Consider the following 27,542-nt stretch of genomic DNA (forward strand, 5'->3'; position numbering starts at 1 on the left):
GAGGTCTCCCCTCAGCCTCCTCTTCTCCAGGCTGAACAGGCCCAGTGACCTCAGCCGTTCCTCGTACGTCTTCCCCTCCAGGCCTTTCACCATCTTCGTAGCCCTCCTCTGGACACTTTCCAACAGTTTCATGTCCTTTTTATACTGTGGTGCCCAGAACTGCACACAGTACTCGAGGTGAGGCCGCACCAGCGCAGAGTAGAGCGGGACAATCACCTCCCTTGACCTACTAGCGATGCCGTGCTTGATGCACCCCAGGACACGATTGGCCCTCCTGGCTGCCAGGGCACACTGCTGGCTCATATTCAACTTGCTGTCTACCACGACCCCCAGATCCCTCTCTTCTAGGCTGCTCTCCAGCGTCTCATCGCCCAGTCTGTACATGCAGCCAGGGTTTCCCCGTTCCAGGTGCAGGACCCGGCACTTGCTCTTATTGAACTTCATGCGGTTGGTGATCGCCCAGCTCTCCAACCTGTCCAGATCCCTCTGTAAGGCCTTTACGCCCTCATTTGAGTCCACAACTCCTCCAAGTTTGGTGTCATCAGCAAACTTGCTCAAAATACCCTCTATTCCTACATCCAGAACTTCACACTGACTCTACTCTGACAGTGAACTCCTATTAGCTGGTGTGTATTACAAGGGCTCCTGGAATTTCTCTTTCAAATTAGTTTCACATTAAAGAAATACAGTTCATGAGCTCCAAGAGAGCTCCATGATATGAATCAAAACATGGTTAAGTAGGAACGATAAAGACATTCACCTCAAAAAGACCTGATGTTCTAAACTAAAACATACTCTATAGGAAGTAGAAAAACAGGGAACATTTGAATTTATATTCAAACACAGGTATATCAGAATATGGACAGCCATCATGAAACAGAGTATGTTTTTTTCCTCACAGCCTTTCATGACACATATATATGAGAAACTATGATATTTCTGACACAGTTACTGTGTGCACATCCTGTCTAGGAAAGTGAAGTGTGCTGAAATGTCAGGTATGCTTGAGCTGTCTGGTTACTGCATGCTCTTAAGAGTTCTAGTTCATTGCACCTGAGCTGACCATCCGCTTGAGAGGTTAGTCCACCCTTAGGGCATCCCTTAACAAAAAATGATAACATGACCTTTAGTTTGAAGACACTATTTTGGTCTATGCTTTCTTGATTTTGTTTCATCTTTTCTTCTAACAGTTTGGGTTCTTATACAGTGGACCAATCATCCCTTTCGACTCTCCCTTTTAGCTTCCATTGCATTCATAGTTATCTTCTTCTGATGCCTTTTGAGAATGTACATGTACTGCATTGTGTTAAGATCACAAACATATATTGATTTAAATAATAGAAGCTTAAAGGCATAAATAATTCAATAATTCATTTTAAGAATTAAAATTTTAGGAGTTAAAATTAAGAATTAAAGCTTAAATGTATGCTACAGTAGAACTTTTCCAATAAAGAAATCTAGTGTAACACATCGAGATTCCAATAATATAGAAATAATCCAAAAGCAAGAATTCTTATACTGTTTTTTTTTTTTTTTTTTTTTTTTTTTTTCTCCCTGTTTAATGCATTCTAATCCCAGTATGAATTGTAAGGGTATCTGAGAGCTTTGTTACTGAAATACATAGAATTTCAGCTCCTCCATTATTTTTTTGCCTAATGAATAGCTTTTTTTTTTTTTTTTTTTTTTTTTTTTTTACCTCCCCACTTCAGTTGCACTGAATGGAAGAGAGAAATGAGTTGACAAGATGGTTGTCAAAATCTACAGTTTGTGTTTGGGGATGAGTGTACCATTTACATCTAGTGCATCCCTGTAGAACTTCCTTGTATGAAAATAACAGAACAGGCAACTTTAAGCAAGTATCCTATTTCAAGTACTTTCAGTGAATGCCTACTACAAACTGTAATGAAAGAGGCAGCATGTATATATATATAGTAGTAGTACAAACATGAAAAAAAATCTAAATATAAACAACTATTGAACACAGGACCATCTAGAAAAACAAAACTACTCATACTACCTAAGAATTATTTACAATTTTTGAGAAGTAAGTACATATTTTCTATCATAATCATAAAATGAATACCAATTATAACACAAAAAGTTGGAAAATAGACTTTTATACCTATGTTAACCTTAGGGTGTACAGAACAAATATAACTACATGACAAGTAGTTAAATTCAAAAGATTTTACATAGCATCATTAGCCAAACAAATATAATTTGTAAAAGTTTCACTGAGCCTGTCTCTAGACATGGTCCACACAAGAACATATAGTGAAGACAAAGTCATCAAAGCAATGGATGGTTTTTGGTCATCTTATCTACAATTATTAATGATTGTATAATGCATCATTAAAAAATATTTATAATACAGCATTTTTAGTAGGCCATTCTTACATTTTTGCACGATCTATTTTCCCATGGTTTTGAATGGGAGATTTACAATTACATATTACTTTTTTCCAAAATAAGATCATTTTTGCCATGTTTATTATACCTTCTCAAAGTTCTTAAGCTTACTCTACAACTTCTGTTTTCTACAGAATATAAACTTTAATCTGAAAAATATTTTTTCAATGAAGATGTTGTGGCACAAATAATGGTTTGCAACAATAATATCTTCAGACTTGTTTTTTTTTTTTGTTTTGTTTTGGTTTGGTTTGGTTTGGTTTGGTTTTTAGATAATAAATAAACTAAAAAAATGTAGAATAGTTGTGGAAAGAGATAAATTATGTGATGTTTCCTAACTACAAAGAAATTACTGGAGATGAGTATCAATAAAACATTCCGGTATCCTTGGTATCCTAGTCTAAATAAGAAAAAAAAATCACGAGTTAAAATGAATCTTACACTCTGTCTGGTGTTTGGCTTAAAAGATTAGATGTAATAATAAGGGCACACAAATGGTGATGTAATATTTTTAAAAGCTAGCTTAGGCGATGCGGAACACCAGCAGTATGTTTAACTTTATTTGGGTCAACTGTATGAGTAAACTTCATTTATACCAAGGGAGTATAGCATGAGTCTAGTATCTGTATCCAGTATCTTTCCACTACAGAAAATCTCTTACATCTCAACAACTTGTGTTGAGTATGTAAGAGATTGATGTAAGAGAGTGTGTGTGGAGAGTATTGACCAACAAAAGCATTTCATATCTACTGTTAGCAGAGGACTTCAGATATTCACAATCTTCACATTCCTCAAGGTATAGGTTTATTAGTATGTGCAATTAGCGGAAAACAGTTACTGATCACTTTGAATGACATACATCCGTCTGCTGTTTTACAGACTGTGTTGGTGTAGATGTAGAGTTTGGTGACAGTTTAATGGTGGATTTGACAGTGCTAGGTTAAATGTTGGACTAGATGATCTCAGAGACCTTTTCCAACATAAATGATTCTATGATTGTACGAATCCATAATGAAAACATCACAACATGTGTAGAAGAAAAAAGGTTACTTTGTGTAATATTGTTTACATTATCATGCAATTGTTATGTTTACTTACAACTGGGCCAGGTGGGCCTTGTGGACCTTCCCCTCCTTTTAGACCAGCTGGACCCTAAACATTAGAAAAATGCTTATTACTCACACTGGAAAATTCAAGAGTTAATTTTGCAACACATGGAGTAAGAAAAATGTAAAAATCCAGAGACAAACAGCTGAATAATAACCTTTCTGAATAACCTTTCTGGTTATAAAGCCAATGATATTTAACAAAGTTGGATTCTTGATGTCTTTTTGACTACTGCATTAATTTTTAAACACAGTATAAAGTTCCATGAAATAAGAGGGTTAACACAGTGTTCTCATTTATTTTCAAACTATTTTTCATAGTGCTTATATTATACCTGAGCTCCTGGGAGGCCTCTCTCTCCAGGGAAACCACGAAGACCTGCTGGTCCATCTTTCCCAGGAATACCTTGAGGGCCTGGATCACCCTTGAAAACATTACATTTTGATTAAACAAAAAATGTTTAAAATGTTAATGTTCGTCATTTCCACAGTAAATGTGTGGTATGAATTTGCTTATTTTTTGTTACAATAATGCTAATTATTGGCTCAAAATATTTTTAATTATTTCAGTGGAAGCAGAAACAACTCTAAAATTGGAATCTTTCAGCCTTCATCCTGGTTTTATTCTGTGTGTTATACATGACAATTTAACATGAGTCTGTTGGCAATTTATCTGCCCCTTCCGATTTGTTTCCCAAAGCCACATCATACCTTAGCACCTTCTTTTCCTGCAGCACCTGGGAGACCTTGTTCACCTGGTGGGCCAGGAGGACCCGGATGACCTCTTTCACCGATTGGGCCAGTCTCACCAGTAGGACCCTAAGCACAAAGGTAAAACCCCAGTCATCTCAAGATACTTAATGTCTTTAGGGGGTACAGATTCTTATTATCCAGCTGCTCTGAGTGTATGGTACAAAATATCACCATTGGTTAGCACACATTCCTCACCTTCCTCTCCAGGCAAAGCTGACTTACAAAATATCTTTGTCCTATAAAATAAATCTTGCATTGCATTTTGCCTGCAGACACGTCTGTACAGCTTCCACAGATTGAAAACCTGACCTTGCTCCTTAGGCAATGAAGCTTAAAACACAGTGCATTTCTACATATGGGAGGAGGTTACAAAAAGGACATGTAAGGGAAATCCATCTACTACGTTTGTCTTAAAACACTGTCTGTACTGTTGCTTTTCTGAATAATATAAATTGAAAAGTAAGAGAGTTAAAAGATATCTCTTTGGGTTCACTAGCAGAAAATTTTCTCTGAGGGAATTACCTAAAAAAAAAGCCCATGCAATACAAATGTCTGATTTTACTGCAAATAAATAAGATTAGATAAATTAAATTTTAATAGAGAAACTCTCAACAGTCTAAAAATAACTGAAACTTGGCCTCTGACAATACTGCCACATGATGTCTTGTTCTTTCTAAACTATTTCACATAGTTTACTATCTCACTCAGCATTCTTGACTTCTGCAAACCTTCAAATTCATGATTACATGAAGAATGCTCAAAAAAATAATCCAACATTTGAATATTTTGTGGAATCGCTGATGATCACTATGAATAATACTAAGTAATTAGACGTTTCTAAAATTGTTATGCATATTTTGTTACCAAAGTTAAGATAACCATTGTTACATTAAAATATCTTTTAATACAACAAAAATAACTGCCTTATGTGCTAGCTATAATATAACCATTCAAAAATGACTTTTTGAAGTTAAGTATGAAATTAAATGACATACCTGAGGGCCAACAACCCCACCAGGGCCAGGAGGACCAGTTTTTCCTTGAAAACCCTGTAAAATAATCATAAATGCTATGTTACCTAGAACAAGATATAGAAGAGCAAAATTCAGATCTGAGCTGAAGAGGAAAAACAGAGATTCCATGTCAGAGGGTCTTCTCTTCAAGAAATAAAAATTAGATACTTTTTTTTTTTCTTTTTCTTTTTTTTTTCCCTGTGTATACTTAGAAGTGAAGTACTGATTAATCTTTCCTAGCTCTATCAGTTCCAATCTCTATGAGGAGATTATCACCTGTGTAAAAACAAAGGTGTCATTTGGCTTGTGTTTTTTAGAAATGTTGGGGCCTGCTCAGCATTCCTCAGGGTAGTCTCACTGACAGGTGCCCAACTCCATCAGATCCAGTTTAGCCTTTTTTTTTAGTCTTCATCGAACTGATTCTCCTCTTGCTGCAAGCCAGTTGTTATCATGGTTCAGTTTGGCCTGTAACTGGTTAGGCATTTTTTTTAGGCATTTTCTCTCAGACCTTTGAAATGATCCAGATTAAAAACAAATACAAAATTCCTTTGCTCTAATTACTGAAAATTAAAACTGCTACAGGTTGAATCATTCATGTGTCTGTCATTCCTTTACTTTGTCAAAACTTTGTCTGAAGCCTATTGTAAAGAAAGATCATGTTCGTCAAGAAAGGCAGGTCCTGCTTGACGAACCTGATCTCCTTCTGTGACAAAGTGACACACTTAGTGGATGAGGGAAAGGCTGTGGATGTGGTCTACCTTGACTTCAGTAAGGCTTTTGACACCATTTCCCACCACATTCTCCTCAAGAACCTGGCTGCTCATGGCTTGGACTGGCATATGCTTCGTTGGGTTAAAAACTGGCTAGATAGCCGGGCCCAAAGAGTTGTGGTGTATGGAGTCAAATCCAGTTGGAAGCCAGTCACTAGCGGCATCCCCCATGGCTCAGTACTGGGGCCAGTCCTCTTTAATATCTTTATCGATGATCTGGATGAGGGCATCGAGTGCACCCTCAGTAAGTTTGCAGATGATACCAAGTTAGGTGCATGTGTCGATCTGCTCAAGGGTATGAAGGCTCTGCAGGAGGATCTGGGTAGGCTGGACAGATGGGCTGAGGCCAACTGTATGAAGTTCAACACGGCCAAGTGCTGGGTCCTGCACTTGGGGTGCAACAACCACAAGCAGCACTACAGGCTGGGAGATGAGTGGTTAGAAAGCTGCCAGGCAGAGAAGGACCTGGGAGGTTTTGCTTGATAGTTGGCTGAGTATGAGCCAGCAGTGTGCTCAGGTGGCCAAGAAGGCCAACAGCATCCTGGCTCGTATAAGAAGCAGTGTGGCCAGCAGGGCTAGGGAAGTGATTGTCCCCCTGTACTCGGCTCTGGTGAGGCCACACCTTGAGTACTGTGTTCAGTTTTGGGCCCCTTGCTACAAGAAGGACATGGAGGTGCTCGAGCGAGTCCAGAGAAGGCTGACCAAGCTGGTGAGGGGTCTGGAGAATAAGTCTTACGAGGAGCGGCTGAGGGAGCTGGGCTTGTTCAGCCTGGAGAAGAGGAGGCTCAGGGGCAACCTTATCGCTCTCTACAGGTACCTTAAAGGAGGCTGTAGAGAGATGGGGGTTGGTCTATTCTCCCACATGTCTGGCGACAGGATGACCAGGAATGGGCTAAAGTTGTGCCAGGGGAGTTTTAGGTTGGATGTTAGGAGAAACTTCTTTACTGAAGGGGATGTTAGGCATTGGAACAGGCTGCCCAGGGAAGTGGTTGAGTCACCATCCCTGGAAGTCTTTAAAAGACATTTAGATGTAGAGCTTAGGGATATGGTTTAGTGAAGGACTTGTTAGTGTTAGGTCAGAGGTTGGACTAGGTGATCTTGAAGGTCTCTTCCAACTTAGATGATTCTGTGCTTCTGTGATAAGGGATCACTGAATGTTGCCTATTTCTTGAAAACAATTTGAGAAGACTTGCTATTTCCCAGGTTTGCAGAACACATTGATATTTTGCAGTATACTCAAAGATTCCTGATGCTAATGATAGTCTTACTGCTATGCTTTTTCTTTTATGTCAAAAATGTATCAATTCCTGATAGATTTACTTCAAAACAAGTAATAAGCAAAAGAGATTTCAGCAGCAAATATTCAAGACGACTTGAACACCCCGTAGGTTCATCTAAAATATGTAGTAAAAAATTTACACCAGTGTCTCATGCATGTGATTGTACCTAATTACCCTCTTTTTTTTTTTTTTTTTAATTTTATGTGAAAGACAATATAACAAAACTGAGTTTTTTTGTAGTGAGAAGGTCCTTGATTAATTCTAATTGATGAAACAGCTAGTGCATTTCTATTTTGTCCTTTCACAGACACAAAACACTAAATTCTATTGTAACACCTGGCAATCTAGAGAGCTCTGCAGCTGATGCCTCCCACCAATCTGTGATCAATATCTGAAATGAATAATAATTTCTAAAGAGGAACTAGTTTTATATTGGTTTCCAGTATCTAGGTTATTCCTACATTCCAAATTAATTATAACATTAATATTCCCGTCTCAGCAAACAATGGCAGTTCTTCAGAGAAGCATATGGCTTAATGGGGGAAGAAGCAGTATCCTTATTTTCACTGATATTTACCTCAGTTGCTGCCAACATACAGCTCTTAGTCCACAAACAAACTGCAATCCAGGAATTTTGCTCCCTAATTTTTTAAGGCTGAGCATGTTTCTTAGCCTGATTGCTATAATGCCTACATGCACCATTGAACTTTAATGAGACACAAATGAGAAACAGAATTCTAAGACCATGATTTAACCAGTGAGATCAATGAATGTTTTCTGATTTATACATTTTTAAAAAATCAGAAATGGAAATCTTCTTGGAAAAAAAAAAAAAAAGAAAGTCAACGAAACTACTTTCTATTTATTTATTAATCTGTTTTTATACAAAAAATATCTATGAGAATCCATGGGGAAAATACTTTTAAACTACTTCCTACTAATAAGCTGTGTTTGTGCCTGAATTACTCAAATGTTATATCATTTTAATCCTACTAAACCCAAAAGATATAAAATTAGAGTACCATCGTACAATGACATAGTCCATAGTTTTATTGTATTTTGCATCTTCCATTTCTAGTAATGAGTGAAATGAAAAACCATGGAATCACAGAATGGTTGAGGCCCATGGAGCCTCTGAATATCATTGGTCCAAGTCCCCTGCTCAAACAGGGTCACCTAGAGACCATTGCCCAGGACCATGTCCAGATGGCTTTTGAAGATCTCCAGGAAGGGAGACCCTACAACCTCTCTGGGCAACCTTTGCCAGTGCTTGGTCATCCTCATAGTGAAAAAGTGCTTCCTGATGTACAGATATAACTTCTTGTGTTTAATTTGTGCCCATTGCTTCTTCTCCTGTCACTGGACAAAACTGAAAAGAACCTGGCCCCATTTTCTTTACACCCTCCCTTCAGGTACACATTGGTAAGATCTGCCCTAAACCTTCTCTTCTCTAGGCTAAACAGTACCAGCTGTAGAATATATACGTAAATAAATATATTTGTTACTTTACTATTTTCAAATAAAATATTCAATACAAAACCAAAGTTTTCTCAACAAATCTGCATCCATTTAAATTCATTTTGACAAGCGAAACACAACTTGGACAATTGTATGCAATTCGAAATGCAAACTAATGTTAATTTTGACCCCACCAAATAACCTTCCTACAAGAATACATGTGTCAAATTGTGAGTTTGAAGTCACTGAAAAAGAACAAATAAGCAGTAAATAGTGTTTCTCTCCCATGAAACAAACAAACAAAATACCACCACCATCATTGCAAAGCAATGGCATTAAAATGTCAGAGGAAAATACAGTTTTTCAGAATGATGTGTCACTCCAAGGTCTATGCTCCCACTTCCAGCAGTGGAAGTGACTCAGCACTCACTTCCAGATTTCCAGTTAAAATGGAATTCCAAACATATTCATCATGATGAGAACATTTCTCTCTAATCTCATTTAATTATTTCCCTAGCTCTGGAAAACCCAAGTAATAATTTTATTTTATTTCAGTGGGAGATAAGTCAGGTTTTGGCACTACAGAAATATATATTTTTTAATAATTCTATTAAAAATGTTGTGTGTTACTTTTAAAATTTTGCTTCCAAGATGTACTTATGAGGATTTTTAGGGGAATTGCATAGAATACAGTTTCAAAATTGGGCTCTTTTTTTCACAGGTTGAATCATTCCTGATAGCACTTTCCAAAGCTGCTGACTTTTGAGTTTCCTATCTGTTTAGCGTTAATTAGTAATTCTTTATTATGCCATGTTACATGACATTCAATCAGAAAAGATGATATAGTGATCAAAGATGATATAGTGGTTGCCTGACAAATCTTTACTAAATTTGAGATCTGAGTATTAATCTTTCTACTTCTATTGACTAGTTAAGCACATTGTGATGTTACTAACTGAGCAGAGCAAAGAATAATATCACTTTTGTAGTATGGAAACAAAATAAAGCTTTCTTATGCCTAAACTACTAAACCTACAAAGAAAACCACAGTTATCTCTGGTTCTTTAGTTTTGGTCACATTATAATGTCCTTAAGAGGTTTGCAACACTAGCACAGCAGAGTTTATTTACTTACAGTTTCACCCCGCTGTCCTGGATGCCCTGGCAAGCCATCTTTTCCAGGTGGCCCCTGAAATTGTAAAATACATAAATAATTTCTTATACATCCTTAATACTGAAAAAAAGCATATGATTAGCTGTATGAATCTCTGTTGTCTCTCACTCTCTCTCCTTTTTTTTTTTTTTTTTTTTAGACTAGTCTTCAGTACAGTTTAACTGCTCTGATATCAGCTATGATTTTAATAATACATTTTCCCTGTTTCCTCCCTTGATGCATGTTAACAATTGTTTGGAGAGTGACTGTTGGTTTGTCTAGTACATGAATGTTAAAAATGGATTTCAGTAAATTCAGAAGTCATAGAAAGTCCCTATACTTCCTTTCCATTTTTCTTTGCTTAGTGACTTAGTTAACACAAAACTAAGCATTATGGGAATATTTGATGAAATTTCAGTTTCTGGCATTGGAAATAAAAATAACAATCATATGGATAAAAAAATCATAGGTGGTCTGATGCTTTTGTACTTACTCCATGTGAGCAGAAGCACACTAGAAGAGCAATATGACTACTTCGGGCTGCAGCTCAAATGTGTAACATATATGTCTGCTACTAATGAATGTCTCCTTCCTCTTCATTTTTTCCTCAATTGATCAACTGTTAAAAGGAAATATACACTAGCAGAGCAGTATTTTGCTTAAACTCAGCTTGTCACCTGGACTTTGACATCAACATACTAGAGAATTTCTATTTTAATATATTATGCTGAATCGACATGAGCTGCCATGATGATGACTCATCTACCATTTTGAATGTGAATGAGTTCTTGTCTTAGCTTTAAAGCTCCATAAGCATGGGGAAAATTTTCCTATTGGTAGGAAAACATCTCTTAAATAAACCTTCAAACATTACCTGCAAAATCATTATTTGAAAAATAACAGTCTCCATATTGTACCTACTTATTTTAGAAGATACTTACTGGAGGTCCTTTTGGTCCAGGAAATCCAACAGGTCCCTGAGGCCCTTGTGGTCCCTAGTATAAGGGCAACCAAACAGGCAAAGTTTTACTTCAACTGTCATGACACTTAAAAGTTTGCTTCAATTATAAAATATATGAACTTTGTAGATAATACATGTATATGGTTGTAAGTCTAATCTCCATTGCCATAAATATTGGTAGCAACAGTTCACTTGCATAGGCTGAAAGCAAGACTAGCTCTGTAGGAATGCAGTAAGAAAAAAGAAAAATTACTTATATGAAGTATGTCTGTGTTTAACCCCTGAAATTGTGCTTAACAGAGTAGGAGTTAGCTGTGAGTAAGAAATATTGTTTTCTATGTTGCATAAAGCATAGGAATTCATTCATGGTCTATTAACTGAATGCAACATTCATCCTTGGCAGTTCTTTCACTCCGAAAATATTTCAAGCTATTTTGATAACAGTTCAAATTTCCAAATAGAATAAGCTTTCCCAAGTTACCAGAGACCAAGGACAATATTCATGTTTTCATGAATAGTAGTTGAAATAGATGAAAAAAATAGGATGTATGAAAATTTTATTTATGTAGTGTTGTATATTTGTATATATATGGAGATAAAACTTTCATGCCACATGGCTTTACAAATATAGTGAAAGATGATTATATGAGTTAGTACATTGTATATGTGTATTTACAAGCATATATGCGTAATATGTACACAGGTCTACAGGTCCACGTAAATCTGTGGTCATATATATTTACACAAATTGCTGTCACCAAACAAGACAGAGGCAAGCTTTTAAAATTCACTGCTGACATGCTGAAAGTGACTGTCAGCTTATTAAAAGATTTTGTTCTTTTTATTTTTTAGTGTACAAAATCAGAGTAGCAACCTGAAAAGCCCTATTTATTCTACATGGTCCCAAAGCGGAGAGCCATGTACCCTAGTCATACAGTGCAAGACTTATCCTGCCCTACTTGGTATACGATGTGTGGTTTTGCTACAGCACCAGCTGTCAAAATATGTTAGAAATTTTGGTTTTAAGTTTGATGCAAAAGACCTGAAGCAGAAGGAGGTCACGTCTCCCAAATTATGCTACTCTTTAGCTCCTCTGATAAAGTGCTGGCTGTTTCCAAGTTCCATAAGCCTCATTCATTAGAGCCCAGGCTCACAGCCAGAGCATGGCAGCCTCCTGCAGTAGATGAAGCATTATGCGAATGTAACTGAGGGAGAGGTCCCTTCTGCCCAACCTGGAGATTTTGTCCTTAAGTGAATCTTATTCTAGTTTACACCTTGATTAGACTCTAATAATAAATCTGAGTCAACTGAGAAGTGCTAAGCAAAGCAGGAAATCCTTGTGACCTTACTGCACTATCTTTCTCATAAATTCTCACTGTATTTTGACTCTCAGATCTTGAGGCTCTTGAGGCTTTTTAACAAAAGATTTGTATATTTTTTATTGACAGTATGGCTTGTAGATTTCAAAGTACTACACTGATGGATTATGTGAGAAAAAGTACTAGAATACTAACAGCATCATGTTATTATACTTTTTTTTTTTTTTTTTTTTTTTTTTTTTTTTTGTCATGGAGTTTCATTTTAGCAGTAGCCACACAGAATGGATTATTTAATATTTACATGTCTGGTACATTGAATAGTCTCATCTGAGTAGAAATGCCAGTTTTATTTCTTGGCTGACATTCACCCCTTTTGGGAAGCAAACAGATACCTCACATGTATCACACAAGTGACATAATATATGGTGTTCTGTGATACCTCATCTCTTTGCTCTAATCAATTTCTCTCCGGGATGCTTTCATCTTGGATTGATGTCATTGTTTCAAGACCTGTTGGAGTTGTTAGCAAACCCCTGCTTCAGCTCTGCTCTTCAGCTCCTGGTAGCCTGCCTCAGATGTTCCTCCTCCGTGTAAAATAACATACAATTCCTTTTATGGACTATGCCTTGTTCTTATATCCAGCTCGCTACTTAACTTATTGCTCTTTTGAATCCCAGTTTCCTGCCCTGGCATCTCTCTTCCTTGCCACATCATTCCTGTTTCACCCAAACTTTGCTACCCACAATCCACTTGAAACACTGTCATTTTCTTGATATACAGGTACAAACCTGATCTATTAATATCAATATTCTATTTGCTGCTGTGTAATGGTCTGACTGCATATTGGATTTGCGTATTGATGAATAATAGAATAGCAAGCAGAAAACTATCTTAACAAGCACAATAGGCTTTCTCAAGCATGCAGAAAGTAGTTTGAAGGGAATTCTTAGAACAACGACAAAAAAAAAAAAAAGCAGCTGTTTCAGCAAAGAATCTTCTCAAGATGGCTTGAATGATTTGTAAAAACAAGTATCATGCTATGGTAAATAAACTATTCTTAAGGGCATAGACTCATAGTCCAACAGTAATTTGCGTGGATATAATGCAAAGTGTGTATGAATTCTCTGTGCCCTATTTATACAAAACTGAGCTACAGATAGAAGAAGCTTTCAGCAAACTTGAGCTTCCCCATTCCTAACTTTGTGAAAAGCAGTATCTTTACAATTAATATTTTGCTAGTTCTGGTTACTGTGGTCCAAGAGGGGTAAATACATAAGAAGGAATACTAAAAATAAACCAACTCTCCCACACCCAAACCACACTCTATACAGTGGGGAAAGACATGCATATAAATAGCTTTCACATACCCTTTCACCTGGTGGGCCAGGAGGACCGTCATTGCCTGCAGTACCCTAGAAAGAAAAAAACAGTATGTTCAAAGGTTAAACCTCTATTTTCTTTAAAAGAAACTTTTAAAGAAAAGCCGACTTTCATTGTGTGTCTGACAATTACCTTTGGACCTGGTTTGCCAGTTGGACCTCTTGGACCTCTTGAGCCTCTTGGACCCTGTCAAAAAAAATAAAAAAAAGATACACTTAGTCATAATTGTTGAATTCAGTAATGACTTCAAATCAAAATAATTCTTCATAGTATAGTAGAAGCAAATAATATAGAAAAGCCTCTAAGTTGCAAAACAAATGTATATACCGTTGGTCCTCGTTGTCCTCTTGGGCCTGGTTTGCCATGTAATCCCTGTGAAGAAAAGTTCACAGAAGTCATCTTAACAAACACCATATTTGAGAGATAATGTTTTATACTGAAGTGGGGGTAAAGTGCAACTCTCTTATGTTTAAACATTATTTTAAGTATCTACTTCTCATTTTAATTTACAGAATAATGGCCCTTTATAAAACTGTCTTTCTGAGTTCATTGAGACTTGTAGTCAAACACACTAAATTTGCCTCAGAGACAGATTCTGTCATAGGCATTAGAACGTCTTAAACTATTTTAAGATAGTAGTGAAGATGCCACACAACAGAGTCCCTCTGCAATAGTCTAAAGGACTTGGCATCATTTCCAATGCAATAATAGCCTTGAAGACAGAATTACCATTTTCCCCATGCACAGTTCCACAGGCTAATGTTGAAAACAAAGGGTAATCCTCTCTCTTTATAAGTATATATATATGTATATATGTGTGTATATATATACACACATATATACATATATATATATATAAAACGGAAGTAGGGACTGTAGTACCTACCAGGATTCTGCACACTTGCACAGAAGTAATACAGAAGTTGTCAGAATATTAGCCATTCATTTTTTTGCTACACGATACCTCCTAATCTTACTGAACAGATTCCTTTCTTTAGGCTCGGTGTTAGGTTAATGTTGCTGTGCATTCTAATGAAAGGAAGCTTTACATTCAACAGTATTCTTCAGGTAGAAAAAAAACTTGATGACTGCCACTTTCTATTCTCTGTGGTAAACACAACAGCAACAGTAAAGCAGCAGTGACGTTCTAGCATAAAGCTTGTTCTTATTGAAAATGAATTAAATGCACACAGCTATTTTCTCGAGGTGTTGTTTTTGTGTTCTTTCTTTCTTTCTTTCTTTCTTTCTTTCTTTCTCATTGATCTTATTTACTTATTAAAATAAAAATTATGTTTTGTTCTTATAATGCTACATAGCTAGTGAACTTCTCAGGGACAATTACTGTCTTATTACCAGTGCGTGTGGTAGAATATCACAGAATGATATGCCGTTAAGTAAGACTCATAATAATACCTACTTCACATTACAAAAACAAACAAACAAACAAACGAACAAAAAACCAACATACATTGTTGTTTTATTGAAGGTCAGCATAATAACAAAGTATATAGGCAGTTCAGTATTAATTAGGTCATTAGAACACTAGCTGAATTAAAAACTTTATGAACGCCTGAGAACGGATCAATATAATTATATTTTCATAATTTTAAGTTTGTTCTTTGATGAGTTTTCATTTTTCTTTTTTTTGTTTGTTTGTTTGTTTTTAATTAAATCTGATACCCTGATTACCAGTAATGTCCTATTTTGCCCAACAAGAATGACCTGAACATTCTTATACTGCTTTTCTGTCCATAACAATATATCCTAGCTAAAATAACACAAGAAAAATCTAAAGTATGTATAAATAATGTAAGTGCAATTGGATTTCACGTATTTCATCTAAAAATCATGAATTCCTACTTGTTTTCATGTGCAAATTAAAATGGATTCTTAAGAACAATAATGACATACATAACTTTTTTTTTTTTTTTTAATTAAGTTTGACTTAAAGCCATGGTAAGCGGATCATTTCTATGAATTCTGACCCATCCTCTCACTTCTGTTAATTTTATCAGCTTTCTAACAACACGTTCTGCTATATTCAATTAAGCTTTAGAGACAACACTACAGTTTTCTTTCAAATCTGTATTTCATTTTTGGTTTGAAGAATACACCTAACAGATTTTCCCCTCACCAGCTTCCAATAAACAAAGCAACAAAATCTGTCATTTTGCATCTATTTATTAATAGCATATGTTTTTAATGTTGTCTAGTATACTTTTTTTTTTTTCTTTAAAGCTCAGCCTATAAAAAAAATTGTGGTAAATCTGAATACTTATGAAGTACATGTTGAATTTCCTCGAGGGTAAATTGCATGGTAGTATGTTAACTCATGGGAAAACAGTCCTTGCATGATCACTCATCTATACTGTTAAATCAGATGTTCAAAGGTGATTTGTTTTCACTTTCCAATGTATAATTATGGTAGCATGCCCAATGAGAAAGTGTCTCAGTTCCTGTATGCTTAGATTAATACCTTAAGGAATGAGAACTATTGTCTCAGTATGTCCTGTTTTACGTAACTGTAGAGATTTATCCTAAGAGTGAAAAGTCTGTTTTTATAGTTCCTTAGCTAATAGCTTATACCTCTATTTTTCAGTGACTTCCCATATCACCGAGTACAAAAAGATAATTGTCATGAAAGCAAGAATGATCATACCCTTGCACCTTTCTCTCCATTGGCACCCGGAAATCCTGGGAAACCAGTTGAGCCCTAAATAAGAAATCAATGCAAATATCAGAAAATATCAAAAACAAAACTCTAGTGTAGCCATCATTTAATTTATATGTAAAGCACACCTCCAAAACGAAGAACATTTTACGTCATGCCAAATTTGCAAGTGTGGCAACTCTGATAAATAGCTGCAAATTAACTTACCATAATGCCTCAAGTTCAGAATGCATTAAGAAACATCAATGGACATTATTTGTCATATTAGACAATCTTCATTAAATCTTCACCAGTTTTTAACAGTAGGAAAGAAAAGATCATTAACAGCCCACTAGAAATAACTCTATCATAACAAAGAGAAATAAACAAGGCCTTGCTACCTCACAGTACAATAATTCTCGGACAAAATAACTACATTCAAAGCAATTGCAAAGTGTTGCCCCATCTCAACAGTGGTTCTTTATTCAATTTACTGAGCTGTAAATGACCTTGGGTGGTTTATTCACTGTAAACTGACCAGTTTCATCCAACTCATGCAATTTGTAGATGTGTTTATATGTGCTTCTAGTAAGCAGAATTTATTGGGAGATCATCTGGCTTGATTCTATGTATAGAAGCTGCTCGCAGAAGTTACTCCTGCTTCTCCTTTTTCTTCCCTTTCCTCCTGCTTACTGCCCGTTTAACCTGAACAGTACCATTTTCTTCTTGATTTATAGTATACGGGTCCAAAGGAAGAGCAGACGGGTTACCTGCCAATGTGTTAATTTGTCATAAGGGAGTTGGGGTCAAAGAGGTGATTAACTTAATAAAAAAAAAAAAATAAAAATACTTCCAAGCTACGGAAGATGAAAAATCAAAGCAGTGTTTGGTTTGGTCAGACACTAAAACTACTGGACAGACTCCCTGCTGTGATATTGCATTTATATCAATAGAGCTTGTTATTAAAATTATGATGGCAAGTAAAATGTATATGACAAAAATTTCAATCTTATGTCACATGAATCATTCCAATTATCCAATAATGAACTTGGGGGCAGTACAACTTCATTGACAGTGACTCTAATGAAAACCTGACTGATATTCATTGCTGTTGTTTTTATTTATAATAATAATAATTATTATTTTTTTAATTCTTCACAATTTACAACTTCAAAAGTGAATGAAATTGTGAAAATCCTACTCCATAAAGCCCAAGTACATTTATGATTAAAAGGCTGGTGGAAGAAACAACTCAAATGATATAGGCATGATTAGGATGTAAATATCTTACATACAAAGTACTTTCTGCAATTGTGCTAAACAAAAGGGACTGTCAGGATTAAAAAATGTTGTGAAAATTATCAGATAATGGCAGTACACTATGAACAAGAAGAAAGAAGAAAAATAATGAAAAACAAGTAAATAAAAAAAATAGTGTGAACCTTCTCAACAATATTGGGACAGAATTTCTTATTTTCTTTACCTGGCTTTACCTAGCTAATAAGCTTTTCTGCTGTTTCTTTTTTTCCCTTCTTCCTTATATTAGTTTAACAGGACTGTGAATAAGTGTCAAAACAATTCTCCAGCATGTTGATGCATTGTAGCTACTATTACTTTTTCCTGAAAGTTTAAGTGTCAAGTTAGATGAGCAAACAGTGAATGCAGTTTGAGAACCATATTCAATTTTAATCCAATGAAAATATAATATAACATAAATATTCTTTGCTGAAAAAAGAATCAGTCAAATTTTATTTGAAGTGTTACCTCAGTTTTGTTCTTAGAATTGAATAATGTAAAACTTCTTTGATCTTAGACTTTTCAAAAGACAAATCTCTAAAGGAGAGCAAAAAGAGACTGAAATCTGAGACATTTCAATTAAGAAGTAGGAGGGAAAAAACCCATGCTTGTCAAAGTGAATAGTCTCCATACATACTTGGTTTTGATATTTTTCATTAACACAAATGTGTTCAGTGAATAAACATTCTTCAGATAGTTAATTTACTTGACAGAAAAAATATTCAAGAGTCTACCCTTTGCTTAGCCAGACAGGAAGTTGTAGTTCTGCCAAAAAAGTCGTATTTTCAAATTGGAAGATAAAAATACATCCCAAACTAGAACAAAATTGAGGATTTTATTGCAGGTGATTATTTGGTTGTGTAGAAGGGGTACGAAATTCTTCTACTTGCTCTACATGAATTGTCCTTCAGACAGTCTGGAGATGCAATGTCTCATGGCCTTATGTCAGGAATTGTCTGTAAAATTATGTTTTTATTCCATTTTTTCTTTCTCATTAATCTCAGAAAGAGACTTTGCAATTACTTTAGAATGCTCATTTCCTAAAGCTGTGTTAGGACAACCTTAGGACAACCTTTTCAAAAAAATGTTTCAAAAATGTAAACCTTCAATTCAGAAGCCATCTATTTTAACTTTTTTTTTTTTTTTTCTTTTGCTGCAATCAAACACAGAAGATAACTGAAGGATAGATATAGGCACATGAATAAAATAAGGGTTGGGTTTTGTCATGTTTGTCTTAACAAAAGCAAAAGGAAAATATGATGAAAATTGTAAATTTTATGTTCCAAAGAAATATGGCTTACTCTGTGGAAGAAGCAGTAATGACACAAATGGAATCCTTGTACCACATGAAAAATTGACATCACCATCAGCATCCATTTCATGGTTAATACAATGCTTATTCTCTTTCAAATATAAAGGCAGTTTCTTCTTTCTCAACATCATTTAATATATGCCAGCCTGATGCTGACACAAAATACAACTCATGAAAGGATGACAAAAGTTTGAAGGTAGCATATTTAATAGGAAAGTTAGTGTTCCTTGAAGATCTTCAGGGACCCAACATTTTAAAAGATTTAACTTCAGATCATGATTGTCAAGAAAGGAAATGTGAAAAATAGCATAAGATTTACAGTTCATTTAAAGCGCACCTTTGGACCTTGCCTGCCTGGATATCCTGGCAATCCGGGCACACCAAGCTTACCCTGCAATAAAAATACAGTGTTAAATTTTAATTTATCATCCTCCTTAGTGGTTCAGCAAACCTTTATGGAAAGCATTTTTTTCCACAACCTACAGTGATAGCACTTTATAAAATATAATATTCAATGAAATCAATTACTCATTTTAACTATTAATCACCAGTGGGCTTAATTCCTCAAATCTAAATAAAAATCCCACTCCTGTTAATGAGATCAGTAAAGTCAGTACCTCTAAGATGTGGGACTAAGGTCATTACACTATTAATATTCTGTAAGTGAGAAGTTCTTTTTACTTTATAGGGTGTGATGTCTGCTTTTTCATAGTTTGTTTTTTTTTTTTTTTTTTTCCAAATAGACATTTGAAGAATCAACCATTTTTGTTGAAAAATTCTAAGTTGTTTGTGACTATGATAAATCACACTCCACTAACTATTTGCTAATGATAGATTTCTCAACAAACATGACTGCTTTCCTATGTTCAAACAGGACAACAGGACAAGCAGTCTGATCAACACTGACATTACTGATTCCTAGAAATGAAATACAGTACCCCATGGAGTTGATCTCTTCAGATGTCTAAGGGATGATTGATGGTTTGCCACTTTCAAAGGTAGGGGGAAAGCAGTTTCAATCTTTGAGAGACGGGAACTCTAGGGATGAATTTGAGTTTTCTAAACACAGACCATGTTCCAGGCTGTCACATTTTGGAGAAGATTTCAATGTAAAATATATGATTATACTATATAATATGGTACTCAGCAGTAACCTTAGATAATGGAAAAGAGGAAGCAGGTACCTTTATGTGGAAAGGAATTTGTGAAAATAAACATGCTTATTCTTAAAAAAAATAGAGCATGTGAATAAAAATGTCCATTTTCATATTAATGTAAGCCCACAGGTCTGGCTAGTACATTATTAAAGAAGAATTATTTCCTCAATTTATAAAAATAATTATAATGCTGCCACACTGTGCACTGTGCTACACTGAAACAAGTTGCATGCCATACAATGATTAAAATCTTTTGCAGCATGACACTGCAAAAAGTCTTGCTAAATTCAGTGAAAATTTTGTGCCTCATTTATGATTGAGCAAGGCTCAACTGCCTAGGTTTTAAGTGTGGATATGGATGTTTTTTTAAGCTCCTTCCTGACATGTCGTTCATACTTTTGACACGGTCCTTTCCTAGGACAATGCTGCCCTAACCTGCTTGGAAAAGCTTTCTTATCACGAACATAGAGAGTAAAAGACCACTGTAGTACTTTAATTACCAGGGAAGAGTAGTACCTTTGTATGAAACAAGTCATAGGAAATGAGAAGGGAATAAATAGGACACTGATAGTTGCTCTTACGGGCACTTCCCTAATACTATGAGGAAATCTAAGAATTCACAAATCTCTCTCACACTTTTTTTAAGGACAATATACATATGTTTGAAATTTCTTTTTTGTTTTATTTTAATCATTCTTTCCCAGGTTTCCAAAATGACACTTTCTTTTCAGACGCTCTCACCCAGTGAGATATATATGAATTCGTCATCTTCCTTTCCTATTCTCTATCCATCCCTAGTGTTTTTTGTTGAGGTTAGGATTCTACAGGGATTTGTACTTACCTGTGTGTTTGTTGCCTCATGTATTTTATTTTCCTGTCCTTTATTCAGTCTTCTCTTTAAATAGTACCTTTCACTTTTGCCAAGCTTGTTCGGGATTTCTAATGAGGATATGTTTTCTGTTTAAACCAATCTTAATGACACAATTTGCTATCATATGACTGAATATTAATTCACTCTCCTGCAGCACCTTTATTCCTCCTTTGTACCTAACTATTTCCTCTGAATCATATTTTTTGTAGTTGGTGTGCACTGTATGTAATTTCGGACAAGAAATTTCCTGCCTTATGTGCCAATGAGATGTTACAGTGTTGTTTTTTATACTTGCAAAAAATGATTCCAAATACCTGTTCAAATGTGAACTCTGGTGACCTGATGTAGTAGTGTTTCATAAAAGCTACTGTTAGATAGCCTAAGATCTTGCAGATCTGGATGTTTGTCTTTTTAGTGATGACAATAATGGGCTACATCTATGTTATGAGGCAATTACATGTTTATGTTGATAAATGGCTACTGACCTTTTCCCCAGCGGGACCAGCAGCACCAGGGTCCCCAGATGGACCTGCTCGACCTTTTGGACCTTCTGGCCCATCTTCTCCTCGTGGACCAGGCTGACCAACTTCTCCCTAAAATACAACACTATATAAATATGGAGCAATTGACTGTGTGCATATAGAAGCAAGACTACCTACAATTACTTGAAAACAAATTTTTATTAAACATAAATGGAGATTAGAAAAATGCCACTACTTATGTTCATTATATAATGCAAATGCACAAACTCAAAAAAGCACCAAATATTACTTGCACAACTGTTAGAGGCCAGTGCCCTTGTCTGAAGAGAGCTCATTCTGGAAATTGCATTCTTATTATTTCTTCACTAAATTCTTTTGAAGGCATTCTGACAATCCATATATGAAAAATTTTTGGATCTAAGAATTTTTATTGTTACCATCATCACAGTTATTTATGTATACAGATTAACAGATACAAGCCACTAGCCTCTTGTGATTTTTTTTTTATTTTTTAAAAAACTTCTGAAACACTTTCTATCAAAAATGTGTCCATTGTATAAAATAAAATAGGCACATTTGTATTATACGTTATAATGTATTTGTATACATTGTATAAAATGAAGTACATTTTGACAGAGATTTACTAGATACAAGGTTGGAATGGAAACATCTTATTCTGCATAGATTAATCTTCCTCAGGCAAATTGTGGAGGATCTTGGAATCTGGAAAAAGAGACTCACTAGGAAGAGGTGCAAATGATATCCAAAATTGACATTCTTCCTCTTTATAACTGTGCCATTGTTAATTCAGAAGAACTAGATCTGTGGCTTATATCTGTGCATGCACAAGGAATAGAAACAACATAAACTAAAAGCTTTTACTTTATCTTCGATGTAAATTTACTTGTACCCTTCAGTGATCATTTCAAAATAATATTTACACATTTTAAGATCCTAAGAGACATGAATAAATGCTTACCCGATCACCTTTAAGACCCATGTCACCTTTAAATCCCGGGAAACCATCTTCACCCTAAAGAAGGCAGAAATAAATGTAATAAGACTTTTAGTAATAAAGAGCTGTTTTTGTTGTTGTTGTTTGTTTTCTGCAGACAAAATAAGAGAATACATTTACTACAGATTCAAATAATTTGCTTAGATAGAGAATATAAAAAAAAATCGAATATGGCTATTCCTATGTTAGAGAAAGTGCATAAGTACACTATACAAAATGACTTTTTAGTTTGAAAGTTCCAAACAAGCAACTGTTTAAAACTGTTTAAAAGGTTTTTTAAAGACATAAACAAAATAATTCTTAAGTTTTATCATTAACTATCATATAAAATCATTTCTTAACTCCTAAACATTTTTGGATTATCACCCTTTTTAATAAGACCATCAATTTAATTAAATAAAAAAAAAAGGTGACAAATTATTCAGTGTTTTTCTTTTCAATAGCAGAACCTCCCTTTTAACTAACTTTTCTTTTAAACTAGTGTCTTAACAGTGTCATGAAAGGAATCAAAGAATTGGCTGTTAATGCTCATATTAATGGTCATAACCACTAAAGGAAGAAGTGGTCTCTATACAATTGTTGGTTGTCTGGCAACACAGCCTTGCCTACTCTCGTTGGCTGATGTAATGGAAATAAAGTGGATAAAACAATGGACATTAAGACTGAATTTTTATACAGTGGCAAAAACAGGTGAACATTATTTTTTATTCTTAGTGTGAATTACTTATTTACTGCCTAATAAGTTCTGGCAGAGAATTTACTCCAGATATTTTAATAGGTCCCCATAATGAAGTATAAGCAGACAGTACTTGTACAAGTTTCATTTATACCCGTATGAGTTATTTCAGATACAAACAGAAATCTCCAGAGTTGTTCAGTTTAGTTGTGCACAATTTAGTCTAGCATATTTGATCAACTTTTAGTTCAGTCTTCCTTAATTTAACTCATCATACTCATCATTGCTCCAGTATCACGGGATCATAGAACGGTTTGGGTTGGAAGGGACATTAAAGACCATCTAGTTCCACCCCCAACCCTGCCACGGGCAGGGACACCTCCCACTGGACCAGACTGGGTTGACCAAAGCTCCATCCAACCAGACCTTGAACACTTCCAGGGATGGGGCATCCACAACCTCCGTGGGCAACCTGTTCCAGTGCCTCACCACCTCCATAGTGAAGAATTTCTTCCTTACATCTAATCTAAACCTACCTTTTAGCCAGACAACAAAAGATTACTGACAGTGCCTTTTTATCTGATGTTTAGTTGTTATCCTGGGAGCAAAGTTCTTTGTGATGAATGAGCATTTATTAAATGCGTTTTACTGTGATGCTATTAATTTTTTTTATACAATGAAGTAATATTGCTGACTTTGAATTTGAGTAACGTTTGGACTGTCAATAAAGCCAGGAAAGAGCAATATCACGATCCAAATGTTACTGAAATAAACAAAGAACAAAGGCTTTGTATTTCATCCTCATTTCAAAAAAGCGTAATGCATTTTGCACTCCTGGGCCCAGAATATTTTTGTCTTCTCCTTGATCAGGGAGACAACTGTGAAAGCTTGCAAGGCTAAAGCCATTTTGACTCTGTTCAATATTCAGAAGTAGCCATGCAGAATGCAATAAATAACCCTAGAAAGAATTATTCAGATTTAAAATAGATTTGCTGTGGTGCTAAAGAGCTCCAAATAGTTGATGAGATATTAATATTATAAATAAACAAAAAACATACACTAGCAAATCTACTTTCTCAAAAGTATGCGTTCATGGAAAAAAAAAAAAAAAGAGGTACCCCATCATGAGTCATTAAAAAAAAAAAAAAAGAGACTGAAAACATTCTACAAGCAGGTTTCATGTGCTTTGCAGATGGTGAAAATAAGCTTTACAATGTCATCTTAAAGTGCATACATTAAAACTCCAGGGTGGTCCTTCTCAAAATTTACTGAAATTTTTACTGAAAAAGGTAGAGTGTAGAATGTGGAAAAAAATCTTCAGTTGTAAAAGCTGCTCCCAGTTATGACCATGGTCAGTACTAATTATATGAGAACACTTTGCATCATATCAGTGAGAAATGACCATTTGCCAACCACTGACCAAATGGCTGCCAAATGAACTGAAACTCTTCATCTTTCACAGTGAGGTTCCAGCTGTTGAGATCTACATAGGTTGATTTTACTCCATGTAGGGGGAGAGAACTGAATGCTGTTTCTTCATTATTGTTAACATACATACACAAATACTAAAGAGTTCTAGTCACATCTACTGATCATAAAGAGATAGACCTCCTCTGATATCCCTGGGGTCATTTAAGACCTACAGGAGCTTTTCTGACTGATCAGTTTATTTATTTCTGTCTCTTACTATACTTTCTGATGAGTAATAATATCTAAGTAATTTCAGTAAAAAAGGCCTCTGTGTAACTGCCATTTACAGCATGGTGAGAACCATCTATGAAATAATTTGTGTGACCTTTTGAGGTGTTCAGGGGAGTTCAATGTCTAACTGCAATTGTGAAATCAATTTTTAGGAACACAGGAATGTAGTGGAGATTATTCTAATCAGCACTCATTGATACATATACATACACACATCTATTTAGCTTACTTGTATGTGAGTCCTGTATTTTGTCCTAGATGTTTTTTAATCAATCAGTAAGGCACAAGTTGCTTTTTTCAAGTGTCCAGTCTTCATAGTTATTAAACATGCTCCTCTTTTTTAGATTAGATTTAATAAGCAACTCTAAAATGAGCATGCAGGCTGGACAAACTGTGGTGCAGGAAAGCCTGAAAATGTACAGCATCTCTTGGCATCTGAGCCTGAAAGACTGATCTCTAGTGTTCAGATCAAGGGTTTTTGGCAAGAGTTGGTTTTCTGATTTAGAAATACAGTTATAAATGTATACACAATAGCCACAAGGTAAATTTGCCTGTGGGGACAGGACTGATGGTGTCTGTTATCTGTCGCTGATTCTGAGGGCCAAGGAAATTGGCAATTTAAACTCTATACTGTCTGTAGTTTCAGCCACTTCAGGCCATCAGAAGACAGTAGAGATGGCAGCACTGGGTGTTTGCTATAGTAAGTGCATTTGCACTGTGTAAAGAAGTAATGTTATCAGTAAAAGCTTTCTTCACACTTATATATCTGCATCTGACTGGGGCAGTCCATCACTAAGGAAAAGACCTGGGTCAAAAATACCTGGAACCTAGAAAGCTTTTGGAAAAATTGGGTACAAAATATTTAAAATCTAGCATACAGCCTTATCAAGACAGTTAGAATGACACTGTCGTTACCACAAATCTCTCTAACAAGCTTCTCAGCATCCACATCTATATAAATAACATCTATCTATAAGGCAGAGAATCTCTAATTTTGTACTTAAAAGCAGCTTAGAGAGAATTCACTTTAACTGGTGCCAAGAGAATCCAAACCCATTTTAACAACTGAATATTTTATATTTATATTGTACCAGCATAAATACTCATAGAGGTCACCGATTTATGAACTGGGCTTGGTATGTCCTTAGGCTGAGGCAAAAATAAACCCACTGCTGCAAGAGAAAACACACGGCAGTGAAGGAGACAGAAGACACTGCAGTGAAATAAAGAACAGAGAAAGAGAAAGGAATTACAAGTTGTCATAGATTTACCTTTTCACCTTTGGATCCCTTGAGTCCACGGACACCATCAGCTCCCTAAAGATAGAATATAAAGAATTACCCACATGTATATAATCAAAAAGTGTTGGGGGAGGGATCCAGCAATTAAATCTTACCTTTACACCCCTAGGACCTGGATAGCCAATTGGACCCTGAGGACCTGGAGGCCCCTAAAATAGATTGGAGCAAAGAATCTTTGTTTGTACAGTAGTTGGTTAACAAGTACTTCTTAGCCTAATCCTTGTTCTTTTACTATACTGCAGCAGTTGTGTGTGAGACATCAAAATAACAGTGAGTTGATAGACTTTTCAGGCTGCCTGACATAAACAAAAGTTATGTCGTCACAAAGTAGTCTTCAATATCAATATAAAACTATTAATGTATTTATGAACTTGGGAAACTTCTATCCACAACACAAATAATCTGAAACAATGGTAATTTGAGAATGTGCAAAAAAAAACCAAACACAAACGAACCAACCACCACCACTACCACAAAAAAGATGCCAATTACACAACTAACGGTGTCTTACTGTACAAAATCTATATGTTAATTATGATGATGGCAAGTCAAAAGTACAATCCAAAATAATAATAATAATAAAAATCATGGTGTCTGGGAAAAAAGATTACAAACCTGACAATTAGAAGGCTCACAGTACTTAATAATATTGACTGGTATTTGGATTTTGTTAATTACTGTTTGTTGAGCATTTAAAAGATGCTTAACTTGGATACTATGTAGTTGCTGTTGGTGTCTAAAGGAACTGAGTTCTTTAACCTATGAAAGCAAGGAAGCCTGGAAATGTTCAGATCTGTGCCTGAAGCTGAGCTGCTTTGTTGGTTCTTTGATGCTGGAGATAGACACACAGCACTGTCTTCCCCTAATAATAAGGTGTTCTGCTTTCCAACACTGTCTTTTCACAAAAAAAATAGGCCTTTAACATCTCTGAGAAATAACAGTTCATTTCAAATTTGGTTGAAATTTATCAGCAAATTCAAAAGGTATAAGGAAGAACTGACATGGTCATGTATATATATATACATATACACATATATATATGTATATATATAATTTCAAAACATAAATCATTTGTGTAAGCTTTAATAAGAAATGGAGATAAAATCTAGAGGGCTGTAGCAAACAGCATGCAGGACAAAAATTAATATGCTAGTGTCAGTGGAACTGTACTTTTTGAAATGTCCTATTCATTAATTCATTCATCCTGCCTATCTAGAATAGGTATCCTGTTATTACTGTCATTGAAAACAGTACTGCAACTAAAATCAGCTTTACAGAGCCCCAAGACTCTTTGATGCTTCATTATATTAAAGGTATTACTTCTCACTGCAACTGACTTTAAGGTAGCCTAAAAAAAATACAGTTTATATGCATGCATTTGTAAGTTTCCAAAAAACAAGGTTCTGAAGAGTCCTAGCAGCTACTATATACTGCAGAATTGTAAAGTCAAACTATTTACAAGCTATCCATTTGACATGTA

At 35.4% G+C, this 27,542-nt stretch overlaps 1 protein-coding gene across 3 annotated transcripts in view; it reads right to left on the reverse strand.

Moving 5' to 3' along the window:
* The window catches only part of COL11A1 (collagen type XI alpha 1 chain), a gene marked incomplete at both ends in the record, with an annotated part of 143,050 nt that overhangs the window by 38,738 nt on the left and 76,770 nt on the right, over positions 1 to 27,542 (reverse strand). For all 3 annotated transcript variants that reach the window (XM_082765815.1, XM_082765816.1, XM_082765814.1), the window contains 15 exons: positions 3,508 to 3,561; positions 3,851 to 3,940; positions 4,227 to 4,334; positions 5,264 to 5,317; positions 9,924 to 9,977; positions 10,883 to 10,936; positions 13,589 to 13,633; positions 13,734 to 13,787; positions 13,929 to 13,973; positions 16,261 to 16,314; positions 19,197 to 19,250; positions 21,373 to 21,480; positions 22,349 to 22,402; positions 26,033 to 26,077; positions 26,158 to 26,211. In XM_082765815.1, coding sequence (XP_082621941.1) covers positions 3,508 to 3,561; positions 3,851 to 3,940; positions 4,227 to 4,334; positions 5,264 to 5,317; positions 9,924 to 9,977; positions 10,883 to 10,936; positions 13,589 to 13,633; positions 13,734 to 13,787; positions 13,929 to 13,973; positions 16,261 to 16,314; positions 19,197 to 19,250; positions 21,373 to 21,480; positions 22,349 to 22,402; positions 26,033 to 26,077; positions 26,158 to 26,211 — 927 coding nt within the window. The remainder of the gene's footprint in view (positions 1 to 3,507; positions 3,562 to 3,850; positions 3,941 to 4,226; positions 4,335 to 5,263; positions 5,318 to 9,923; positions 9,978 to 10,882; positions 10,937 to 13,588; positions 13,634 to 13,733; positions 13,788 to 13,928; positions 13,974 to 16,260; positions 16,315 to 19,196; positions 19,251 to 21,372; positions 21,481 to 22,348; positions 22,403 to 26,032; positions 26,078 to 26,157; positions 26,212 to 27,542) is intronic.

The sequence above is a fragment of the Aythya marila genome (assembly GCF_965140915.1).
Source record: "Aythya marila genome assembly, chromosome: 8".
Lineage (NCBI taxonomy): Eukaryota > Metazoa > Chordata > Aves > Anseriformes > Anatidae > Aythya > Aythya marila.